The sequence below is a fragment of the Thunnus albacares genome, chromosome 1 (genome assembly GCF_914725855.1).
Source record: "Thunnus albacares chromosome 1, fThuAlb1.1, whole genome shotgun sequence".
Classification (NCBI taxonomy): domain Eukaryota; kingdom Metazoa; phylum Chordata; class Actinopteri; order Scombriformes; family Scombridae; genus Thunnus; species Thunnus albacares.
Window position 1 is genome coordinate 36,346,777 of NC_058106.1, and position 12,462 is coordinate 36,359,238.

Below are 12,462 nucleotides of genomic sequence, written 5' to 3' on the forward strand. Positions count from 1 at the left end.
GGTTCCCAACCTAGGGGTCGGGGCTCCTCCAAAGGGTCAGCAGATAAATCTGAGGGGTCGTGAGATGATTAATGGGAGAGGAAAGAAGAAAAAACAAAGTTCTGATACACAAATCTGTTTTCAGTTTTTGGACTTTTTCTCTAATCTGAACAATGAACATTTATTGAAATGAAACATGTGAGAAGTTTAGAGGGAAAAATCACTATTTGGTGGAGCTGTTAACAACTCATAGACATGTGAAATGTGACCCCGACTACACACTGCTTTTTGTAAGACGTCAAAAGCCAAAAAGGTTGGAAACCACTGGTTTCATCTTTAACAATGTGTTGTATTTTAAAAGCTTGTTATATTATCCATTGTGTCAAATCTTCATCTGAAAAGTAACTAAAGCTGTCAAATAAATGTAGTGGAGTAGAAAGTACAATATTTCCCTCTGAAATGTAGTGGAGTGGAAGTAAAAGTGGCATCACATGGAAATACTCAAGTAAAGTACAAGTAAATCACAAATGTACTTAGTTACTTTCCACCCCTGATAAAACTGTTTTGTCATACTGTTATTGATCTGGAGACATTTTTAATTTATTTAACAAAAAAAATTGGATGTGTTCATTTCAAGTCATATTTTTTTATAACAAGAAGGTGTGTTTTAATTTTAAATATGTATATACATATAATATATATACTTATATTAAAATTTTAAAAAAGATGTTAATAGTAGGGATAATACTGTCGCCCCCCCCCCCTCCTGTGTGCGGCAGAATGGAACAGTCCGTCACCGCCGGGGCAGCGCAGTGAGCGCTGACGGTGACGTCACTCCCGGACTGTTCCATTCTGCAGGCTGATCGTCAAGAGGAGGTTGTTGTTTGTTGTTTTGCTGAAGTGTTGAGCGAGAGAGAGAAAGCGAGCCGCTGCCCTGCTCCAATACCGATTTAAGAGTTACTCGTTTAAAGGATACTAGGAAAAAAAGAAAGACATTTAAACCCCCAAATTAACCTTGAGTCGTGTTTATAATCAACTGCATCGAGCGGAAAGAGAGAGCCCGGAAACGGCAAACATGAAATGGATGTTCAAAGAGGATCACTCCTTGGGTAAGGGAGGAGGGAGCTGTTATTGTGGTTTACAAGAGTGATTAAAATGTTAAATAAAAACCCAGAGAAATCATAACAATAATATCTATTATGTTGCCCTGTGGGAACATTTCTTTGGAGTTAAACGTGTAGAAAACGTCACTTTAAACTGCGTCGGTCGTACAGAGTGGCCTGTCGGTTAGGCTTTTTGTTTAGAGGAGGCTTTGGTTTGTACATACACGCTAAATACAGCTGTAAATATTAATGTCAGCTCATGTAAAAGCCAATTCGCATGTCTCCACTTTAAAATAGACGTTTTGGGTTTGTGTGTGTCAACAAATCATCGTGTCATTGTTCTTATTTCCACCCCGGAACGACGACCTGCTTTCAGGTTGATTGATGGAGGATATTGACACATTAAGCTGCTAAGCCTCCATTCTGCTGTGAGCTGACTGTTTGCAGCTGGATATTAAAGATTTTTGAGTGTCTATATATGTAGTTAAACATGATATTTTTCTGTTTCCCCACCTGCCATAAACTGGAGGCCTGAGAGGCGTCACCAAGAGGGGAAAAAAGTTGTTTTGGCTGAACATTGAGGAGGCCTGCAGGCTTCTTTTGCATCCCTTCTAGTGTTTTACATAATGACTTCTGTTGATGCAAAATCATGATTATTGTCAATAAAGTGACTAATCATTTGCTCTTTAGAAACATATGTAACTTTTCCACAATAAAATGTCTAAAAATGACTAGACCTATTTATATATTTTTATATTCCACTGTTTTACAGACGCTCCTTTTCTCACGATTGGGAGCCAAAAGGACGCTCTTTGTGCCCCTGTTAGACAGGAAGTTGTAATTCCACAGTTTGGTCACTATGTCAAATTGGCTTCAAAACCCCACGCTCTTCCTGGAGGCTTGGTTCAAACCCAGAGAAATTAGTAATTTTAATGACAGTAACGCTCCGTTTCATTTGGTCTCCTGTCAGTGGCGTCATATCCCCTTTACCTCCTCTACTCGCCATAACAGGGAAAGACCAGATAATACGTCAGGGAATCAGAAAGGAACTTGACAAACTAGCTAGCCACACTGTTGTTTACTATTGTTTATATTGCTCACTCATTATGGAGCACAAGATTATTTTTTACCGTTTGCTGCTCATTCCGTCGCCGAAGCTGTCCACGTAAAGCCAACGTTAGCTAACGTTACTTGCCGCTATTTCATTAGAATGAAATGACATAACGTGAATATGAATTTTATACATTACTTCATCCATGAATATGATTTAGCCTCTCTTTTTGTCTTCTGTCTGAGTCACATCAGATCGATTTTCATCCCATGATCCCACGCTCCTTCACGAAGTCGTCAAACTCTGTCTTTTGTTATTGTTTTGATTGAGAGACCCCTGGTGGCCAAAATTAAACTGACAGCATTTATATAGCGTTTTTCTAGTCTTATCAACCACTCAAAGCGTCCCACAGTGTTTCACACGTTCATATAATCAATTATCAGCTTTTCATTTAATCATTTGGCATATGAAATTAAGAAATAATCTGATGTCATGATAATGCTAGTTATAAGTAACCAGACCTCAAAGTGACGCCTCAGAATTGTCTTTTACTAGCAGCCAAAACATCCAGATATCTTTGGTCTTTAATAATATATAATAAAATATGTAACTCTTGATTTATGCAACGCTTACATTCACAATTAAGATAAAAATCCTCATAATTTACAAGACAGATACAAAGAGTATTCATACTAAAAATGTATAATAATAATAATAACCTTATATGTACAGCATCTTTCATACAAAAAATGCAGCTCAAAGTGCTTTACAACAAAAGAAATGAACACACAAAAAAACATTTATTCATGATAAAAGTTAGTTATGATGAAAGTAGACAATTCTGACAACATGTTTGATGATTTAACCATTGATTCATAATTGAAATTAACTTCCTGTTGACAGACTAGCTGATAATGACAAGTAGAGTGTTTACAAGCTTTAAAAAAAAGGGGCTTTAATGATCAAATTTACATATTTATCCTTCGTGTTAAATCTTAATCTGAAGCAATATATTGAAATATTGATAATGTACATGTAAGCAGCATTTTAACAATGTTTACTGGTGGGTGGTCTAATCTATAGCAATATATATTTTATTGGGTTTTTTTAATAAAAGTGATCAGATCGTATGTTTTCCATAAAAATATTGATCTGAAAGGAAACTAAAGCTGTGAAGTAGATGGAAGCATAAAGTAGCATCAAATGGAAATACTCAACTAACATGTCTGATATTTTAACTTCCTGTTGACAGACTAGCTGTTAATGAGAAGTAGAGTGTTTACAGACTTTAAAAAAAAAAAATGCTTAATGATGCAATTCACATATTCGTGAGAACAGACGACATGTTGCTGCTGAGAAATAATGTGGTTTTTAAAGGTGCAGCACTTCAAAACATTACAAGTGTAAAAACAAACAAGTACATGTCAGAAATATTTGGCTTATGTCCCACCTCAATGTTATTGTCAGTGCCCGTTATAGGACCACATTACCCATAAACACCCACTACTTCCTGTGACAGGGAGGATATTATTATTATCATTATTATTATTATTATTATTATTACGATACAGACAGTTACTAGCTATTGACTGTTGATTAGTTGCCAGTTATTGAATTAATTATTCAGAGTCAATAGAAAACATTTTCGGCGACATCTTTGGGCTTTGAGAAACAGTGATTGACATTTTTAACCATTTAGGACAAAATGATTACTTGATTTGAGAGAATATTAGACAGATTTATTGATAATGAAAATAAACAGTAGTTTCAGCCCTAAACTGTATTGTTATTGTCAGTATACTGTTTTTGTAGTTGATATACAAACAGATCAACATAATATCCCTTTATACTAACAGGAAATTATAAAATATATAAATGCAAAGTACAGTGTAGAGGCTAGGGTTAATGATCAGTCTATCTTTTGATTTTTTGATTAACCAATCAATTGTTTAGTAATTTAGTAATAAATTGTGAAAAATTCTCATAAGTTTCCCCCAAGATGACGCCATCAGATTTTTTTTTGTCCAACCAACAGTCCAGAATGCTGATCTATTTAATTTACAGTCATATAAAGCAAAAAAAAGTCCTGTTTTTTTAAAATAATTAATTGATTACCAAAGTCGTGTTTTTTTACTGTCAAAAAGCTAATCGGTTATTCAACAAATTCTTTCAACACCAGTAAAAAGCTGACTAAAAACTGTTTTTGTTATCAAATTAAAGCCGCAACGATCAGTCAATCAATCAATTAAAAGAAGATTAATCTGCAAGTGTTTCGGCAATTGATTAATTGTCAAAAATATTTTTTAAGCAAAAATGTGATTCTGATGTTTTATAGACAAAACAACCCTTTCATTCATAATTAAAAAAATACTCATTTAAAAGAAGCCTAGTTAGTTGTTAATTATGAAAATAGGGAACTTTACTTTTTAGCAAATGCAAGAAAATGTAAAATATTCAATGAATACTTTGAGCTGGACTTCAGTGTAGAGGCTGCCAGTCTGCTATAGACAGTACAGAGTTAATATGGTTAATAAAGTTTTCTAGAAGCTAACAGTGACAGGAGTGACAGGTGTGGAGGTTTAACTGGTCTCGGTGAGTTTAAATCCACTGCAGCTGTCTGTGAATTTCTTACCTCAGCCGTCAAATATCGATCTGTGTCCGTCCGGTGAAGAGGAAGTGTTACCTAAAAGGTTTCTGTCGTCACTTAACATCAACCTCAATAACACAAATGTTTGTTTTTTTTGTCCTGCAGAACATCGATGCATAGAGTCAGCCAAAATCCGCAACAAGTACCCTGACAGGGTCCCGGTGAGTAAAAACCATCACCGCTGACTTAAAGAAGGTCGTTCGCTGTGTGATGCATGTTGGCTGTAATCACGTCTGCTGGTGCCTCTGTGTGGTTTGTCAGGTGATCGTGGAGAAAGTGTCTGGATCACAGATTGTGGACATCGACAAGAGGAAGTACCTGGTCCCCTCCGACATCACAGTGGCTCAGTTCATGTGGATCATCAGGAAACGCATCCAGCTGCCCTCAGAGAAGGCCATCTTCCTGTTTGTGGACAAGACGGTGCCTCAGTCAAGGTGAGGGCCGGGAGACAGGAGGAGGGGTTCGGTTTTATGTTTTACTTCAGAGGTTCCCGACCTGCTGGTACCGGGCGCCAGGCTGCAAGGAAGATAATTAGTTAACTTGATAGGCTAGTTTTGCAGAAATTACCTTGAACTTGGTGCATTTTGCTCCCCGTCATGTCCACAACAGCAGTATGTGAGGTAACCAGACCACCGTCACTTCCTCTCAGCAGAATCTGAATATTACTTATTTGTCATTTTTAAATTGAGTAAATAATCATAATGAAATACAGAGGAGGAGGACAAAATATGGTTTAAATTAGAGCTGAAACAACTAATGTTACTAATTGATTAGTCGAACAACAGAAAAGTAATTGGCAACTATTTCGATAATCGTTTAAATCTTTTTTTTTTCTAGTAAAACTGCTAAAGATTCATTGTTCCCGGTTTCTTAATTGTGACGATTTGCTGGTTTTCTTCGTCTTATGTGATGGAAAACTGATTATCTTCTGGTTTTAGACTGTTGGTCGCCAAAAAAACAATACATTTGAAGACTATGTGATGGGCATTTTTCACTGTTTGTCAAACATTTTACAGACCAAACAAATAATTAACTAATCGAGAAAACAATCAACAGATTAATCGATAATGAAAATAATTGTAAGTTGCAGCCGTAGTGGTCTTTAGTTGGTAAGTTGTAAATGTACAGAACAGGTTACAGTGTGTCCGTAAATAAACGCTGCAGCTTCTCAAGACCAAGAAAAGTCACGTCTGTTGTTTCCCACAACTGAAACTGAAAGGAGGTTAGCTTCAGAGTTAGCAACAATGGGGTTAGCCTAACCTGACGACACTAAACAGAGAAACAGAGAACGGAGAACCGTGTGGCTGCTAATCATGCCAGCAGAAATGCTAAAGATTCATTGTTCTCAGTTTCTTAATTGTGACGCTTTGCTGTTTTTCTTTGTTCTGTTTGATAGTAAAGTGAATATCTTCTGGTTTTAAACTGTTGGTCACAAAAAAAAAAAAAAAAAAGCATTTGAAGACTATGATCAAGAAAATAATCAACAGATCAATCGATAATGAAAATAATTGTTATTTGCAGCCATTAGTTTAATTACAGTCTCTCCTGGAAGGCAGTGGTAGTGTTGAACTCTGTTTTTTAACATGAACAGTGACAGAAATAGTTGAATGAAGAAAGTTTAAATCGAGCTCTTTTCTCACCTCTGCATGCCCGGCCAAACAGAGAAGTGGGTGTAAATGTCAGACTGTCAGATTCAGTTGTGGGGGGGCGGGGGGGCTTCAGAAACCTGCTGAACTAGAATTGAACCAGGCCAAAAAAATGATGGCAGGTTAAACAGCAGGACGTTTATAAGTCACCTTATGTTTTGGTTTTTTTTATGCCTGTAATTGGCTCTGTAATGATCTGACCTGTTGACACACAAATGCCTTCATGGTCATATAAGGTAGTTAAGATTAAACCATCAGTCGAAGTCACATTTATGACTTTTATCAACAGGAACTCTGTTTAGTTTTATCACCACAGTCTGGATGAAGAGACACTGTCGCCTTTTAACGTCTATATTTTTATGGCTGGGTGTAGAAGTGCTGACACGCCCCCCCCCCCCCCCCCCCCCCTTTTTTTTTAAATAAAGTTGACACCTGGAAATTATTAACTAGAGAACGACACCCAGAGTGAGCAGTAGTCGCACCTATGAGCACCAAACGCTCAGACATTCCTCATTGTCATTACTCAGCACTTACAGCCAGTATTTTTAGCTCTGTCAGGGAGAGCAACAGGCAGGAAGGATTACAGCATGAGTCAGAGGAAAGGAAAGTGGCCTCTGGGGGGATTCCAGCGAGACTTCTAAGCATGTTTTCTGTTTAAAAGGCCATGTCTTGTGTCATCATGAAGGTCCAGTGAAGAAATAACTGTGTGAAAAAACAACCAGAAAACTAAATCCAGTTACAATTTCACACTAACCCATCTGCTGTTAAGTCCCAGTTTCTTCTCAGGTTTTACTTGCAGGGCAGGGCGATATCACCTAAACGTCCTCGGCAACAGTTAATCAAACGATATCTTATTAAATACTAAATCCACAAGACTGTTTTCATTATCAGGTAATCTGCGGGTTATATTCTCGATAAATGGCTTTGTCTACGCCAGTTGCAGTTTCTCAGTGACCATTGTGACGTCCTCAAATGTCTTGTTTTGTCCCGACCAACAGTCCACAACCCAAAGATATTCAGTTTATTCTGTCATAGACGACAAAAGACACCAGAAAATATTCACAATTGAGGCTGGAATCAGATTTTTCTTGACTCCAAACGATTAACTTAATAGCTGGCAACTAATCGACAGTCAATAGCTAGCAACTGTCTGTATGATGATGATAATAATAATAATAATAATAATAATAATAATAATAATAATAATAATAATAATAATAATAATAATAATGATAATAACAACAATAATAAAAATATCCTCCCTGTCACAGGAAGTAGCGGGTGTTTATGGGTAATGCGGTCCTATAATAGGTACTAACACGCTAACACTAAGACACTGGAATCAGAGAATTTGGACTTTTTTCTTAACAAATTACTTAAAAGGATTAATCGATTATCAAAATATGTGGCAATTAAATTATAGTTGACAACTAATCAATTAATCAGCTAATAGTTGCAACTCTTAATTTGCTTGATTAACCAAAGTCAGACATTCCTGTCTGCTCCTGTCTCTTTAAATGTACTAGCCTATATTGTCATATAAATTCCATACATATTGAAAGAGGATGCAGTTGGTTTCTCTGTTTCCTCTCTGCTTACCAGTGAAACCAGTATCCCCAGTTTGGCTCTCACTCATTATGAAAGCGTTGACATCATCATCATGTGTTTCCTCTCGCATGTGCTCGCAGCAGTCGTTAACTCTGCGTCTCCCTTCCCGTTGCAGCATCACGATGGGGCAGCTGTACGAGAAAGAGAAGGACGAGGACGGCTTTTTATACGTGGCTTACAGCGGTGAAAACACCTTCGGTTTTTAAAAAGAAAAAAAGCCGATGATCGTGACCCCGGCCTTACCTGCGGCGCCGCTCGGCCACACCGACACCCCTCCCGCATCTAATCACAGCCCCGACTCGGCCCCTGGAGAAACCCGTGGGAAGCCCCAGAGAGATTCAGTGACATGAATGCAACAGAATGATTGACTGACTGCTCACCTGACTGGATAGAAATAAACGAGTGCACCGGTGTGTTTTGTTCTGGCCCATGTTGCACCAGTTCTTCATAGAGTCATAGATTAAGTTGTGTATAGTGTGTTCAATTTCAATTATTATTATTATTATTATTTGTTTTGATGTTGTGATTTGAGTGTTTTTAGCTTTTTTTTTTTCCACCTTTGAAACGATATGTGTGAATGAGTTTTGCTTTTAGTTATGCTTTCTTCTTTGAAGACAATATTTAAAAGAATTTTAATTTAATTATTTGAAGGTAAGGTAGCTGGATGACCTAACCAATAAAAATATTAAAGTTAAACCGGGTCAGTTTTTTTTTTTATTATTATTATTTTGAATATTTGCACAATATTTATTTTAACTGAGTTTGATCAGCTTCAACATGTGCAACTTTTTATTCTTCACTGTCCACATAACACTTTTACTCAAAATATAAACTACAACATCAACAAAATACACAATCCATGATTGAAAAGGAGCCGGGAGAAGAAAAAAGATGCACACAATAAAACACTCGTACACCAAAGACAGAAGACTAAACACAAACATTTAGTTCATGTTGTCCAAATATTTGGTCTTGGATTATTTATTGAATGAAAGCATGTGAGAAGTTTAGAGGGAAAAATCACTATTTGGTGGAGCTGTTAACAACTCATAGACATGTGAAATGTGACCCCGACTACACACTGCTTTTTGTAAGACGTCAAAAGCCAAAAAGGTTGGAAACCACTGGTTTCATCTTTAACAATGTGTTGTATTTTAAAAGCTTGTTAATATTCCCTCTGAAATGTAGTGGAGTGGAAGTATAAAGTAGCATCACATGGAAATACTCAAGTAAAGTACAAGTACATCAAAGTTATGTTATTTCATTTTATCATTATCAGCATTTTGTTTGTCTCATGTTGGGTCAGTAGATCTACTGTAATTGTCCACCTGAGACAGACCTTGAAAATGCCGTTATCGTACATCTTTTCCAGGGAGAAAGCGAAGCCTTGTGCCAGCACTCTGTCCATCCAGCCCTTCATGATGGCCGGCACACTGAACCAGTACAAAGGAAACTGCAGAAAGAGACACAACAATCCACTTAATGCATTTACTTTATTGTTTGTTTTTTTAAAGTAAATTCTTTTCCTTTTTGTCTTTGCTTATCCCATAATTTATTTCATCTGTATTCCTTGTTTTGGAAAGTATTATTTGAATATTATGTGCCGTCGTGGTAGTTGCCGCTTGTTCAGCACATAATAACAACAAACAAGAGATGTGAGTGACCTCTGACCTGGAAGATGATGAGTTCAGCCTCTTCTACTTTGCGCTGCTCGGCTACGATGTCGTCACTGAGGCGGCCCTCCATCCAGGCGTGCATCGTCTGCCCGCTTGCCCGCTCTCCGGCCCATCACCACCTGCTCCCTTCTGCCAGCCCTCGCCATCCTCCCTCACTCCTCTCAGCCCTCCAGTCCTCTGCCTCAGCCTGCTTCATCTCCACTCCATCCACCTCCATGCCCTCACTTCCCTGGCAATAAAGCCTTATTTCATTCACTGTCACTTTCGTCTGTGTCTGCATTTGGGTGCACCTTGCAACCCCCCCTACAAGATTAAAATGCTTTGACTTGATTGGTGCTGAAATGATCAATTAAACAATCTCATAATCAAAAAAATATTTTAGGTTATTTATCAAGCGAATAGTCAAGTGAATCATGATGGGACTGGTTATATATGTGCATATATCCTCATCTCTATATATCCTCTCATCTCCAAGGTCACATTAAAGGACAGGTTCAAATTTTTTCAAGTCTGTCCTAAAACAACAGTCAGCTGCCCATATGAAGACTAAAAAAAGGTTTTCCTCACTGTAATCAAACTCTCCATGTGAGAAGTTTAGAGGGAAAAATCACTATTTGGTGGAGCTGTTAACAACTCAGAGACATGTGAAATGTGACCCCGACTACACACTGCTTTTTGTAAGACGTCAAAAGACAAAAAGGTTGGAAACCACTGGTTGTATTTTAAAAGCTAATCTAATGATCTTTCCATTCAAATTGTTTTAGTTTTATTTGTCCAGTTTTTCAGATCTCTTGTCTCTTACATTTCTGCCTCTACTCAAAAACAATGGAGGAGAACTGAAATTCATTTGTGCTGCTCACAGCTTTGTCAACAGCCACAACAACAACATGTCCTTTCTGAATCAGCATCTTGGTTATTCTTGATAATTCGCCGATGTCACTATAATATGTCATTATCTGTAAGAACTTTTTTAGTTAGTTCCAACGAACACTGACAACACCCACGAAAATAATGCAACATCTGTCAGCGGCCTTTCGTCTGTGGTTATGACTCAGTCAACAAAAGCAGAAGTATGATCAGCGAAAATGTATTGAATGTATATAAGTATTCATTGTGTTCACTGTGCAATCTGGCTTGGAGTGTTAAACTAACAAATACATGTAAGAGCATTTTAATGTTGTAGTTTTTTGCTGTGAAGCCAATTTTAGCTACTTTGGGTAGATTAATAGTAACAGCACTGCATCATATTATATGAGTATCATGTTTAACTAATAATAATACACTATATAGCACCTTTCACACAAAGTGCATAACAAATTTTTAAATGAAAAGACAATTTAAACAACAGAATATTGAAATATTTTATGCAAAAACTTGTAATTATATGTAGTGGAATAGAAGTACAAAGTATAAAATAAAAATACTCAAGTAAAGCAGAAGTACATCAGACTTGTTAAGTCCAGTACTTCAGTAAATGTAAGAAGAAGTAATGATCTATTAAAATCAACTGTAAAATGAACAATACTTAAATTAATGCTATTGACACATACTGTATGTCAGGAATGTGTGTGTAAAATGATGCACAAGACATATTTCCATTTGATGTGATGGTGCAGCCATAAACACACGGGGTCTTGGGTTTGAATATTTCGCTCACTGTAAACATCATATAGCTTCAATTAAACGCTGGAAGAAGTCGATACCAGTGATGGAAGAAGTACTGAGATAATTTCTTTACCCTGATATACTGTTAATATTCTGACCCTTCACAGTATCCCCTTATAATTAGTCTCTGTACCACATCTTTTGTTTTTTATTCATAAATATCTCATCAGTCACTCATAAATGAGTGATTTAGAGGATGAGTTCACAAAACAAAGTCTGTCTTAAAACAACAGTCAGGAGCCCAAATGAACATGAAACCTGTTTTTCTTGCTGTAATCATTCCTCCTGTTCATACTGACCATTAGAAGATCCCTTCATAATGCACTTACAATGGAAGTGATGGAGGACAAAATCCACAGTCCTCCTTCTGTGCAAAAATGTATTTAAAAGTTAATCTGAAGCTAATATGAAGCTTCGGCGTCCAAATGAGTCAAATCAAGTAGATATCTTTCAATGTTACAGTCTTTTTAGTGTCAAAGTTCCTCTTTTTGTTACTATACTTACACCGCAGCTCAACAGGGAAACACAAAGAGGGAATTTGATGCTAAAAAGACTGTAAATGTGGCATATATCCACTTGATATGACTAACTCAGACTGCTGAAGCTGAATATAAAAATGAATTATTGCACTAAATGACTGTGTGGACACACTGTGGATTTTGGCCTCCATCACTACCATTGAAAGCACATTTGAAGGATCTTTTAATATCCAGTATGAACAGGAGGACTGATTACAGCGAGGAAAACCTCTTTCACTGTTCATATGGACACCTGACTGTTGTTTTAAGACACATGGGAAAAATTGCGAATCTATCTTTTACTGAAGCTTTCAGAGATTATTCTTTAGGTTTTACAATATTTGTTTATGGAGAAAAAAACATTTGCAATCACACTGATTCAAAGGAAGAATCATAACATTTCAGGTTAAAATAATGGTGTTCAGGGTGTTTTTGCTGCTCACAAAGAAACAATAATCTATCACAAGTCCAAAGACTGTAAAATTGTCTGGCTCAGTAGTTTTCTTTTCCTATTTTTACTTCTGCATCTGCAAAGGTCGTTCTACGAATATCCTCTACTTGGTAGTAAA

The 12,462-nt window shown here is 36.9% G+C and overlaps 2 protein-coding genes across 2 annotated transcripts; one reads left to right on the forward strand and one right to left on the reverse strand.

Moving 5' to 3' along the window:
- Window positions 1–820: 820 nt before the first annotated feature.
- On the forward strand, window positions 821–8,730 carry LOC122986042 (gamma-aminobutyric acid receptor-associated protein-like 2). The gene is made up of 4 exons (XM_044357111.1): window positions 821–1,088; window positions 4,886–4,941; window positions 5,042–5,214; window positions 8,150–8,730. The coding sequence occupies exons 1-4, from the start codon at window positions 1,055–1,057 to the stop codon at window positions 8,238–8,240; spliced, it is 354 nt and encodes a 117-aa protein (XP_044213046.1). The 5' UTR covers window positions 821–1,054; the 3' UTR covers window positions 8,241–8,730.
- A 534-nt stretch (window positions 8,731–9,264) lies between these two features.
- On the reverse strand, window positions 9,265–10,056 carry LOC122986071 (ribosyldihydronicotinamide dehydrogenase [quinone]-like). The gene is made up of 2 exons (XM_044357150.1): window positions 9,706–10,056; window positions 9,265–9,487 (listed from the first exon to the last, which is right to left on the reverse strand). Exons 1-2 carry the CDS (start codon window positions 9,790–9,792, stop codon window positions 9,296–9,298), a joined length of 279 nt encoding a protein of 92 aa, XP_044213085.1. The 5' UTR covers window positions 9,793–10,056; the 3' UTR covers window positions 9,265–9,295.
- Between the last annotated feature and the right edge of the window lie 2,406 nt (window positions 10,057–12,462).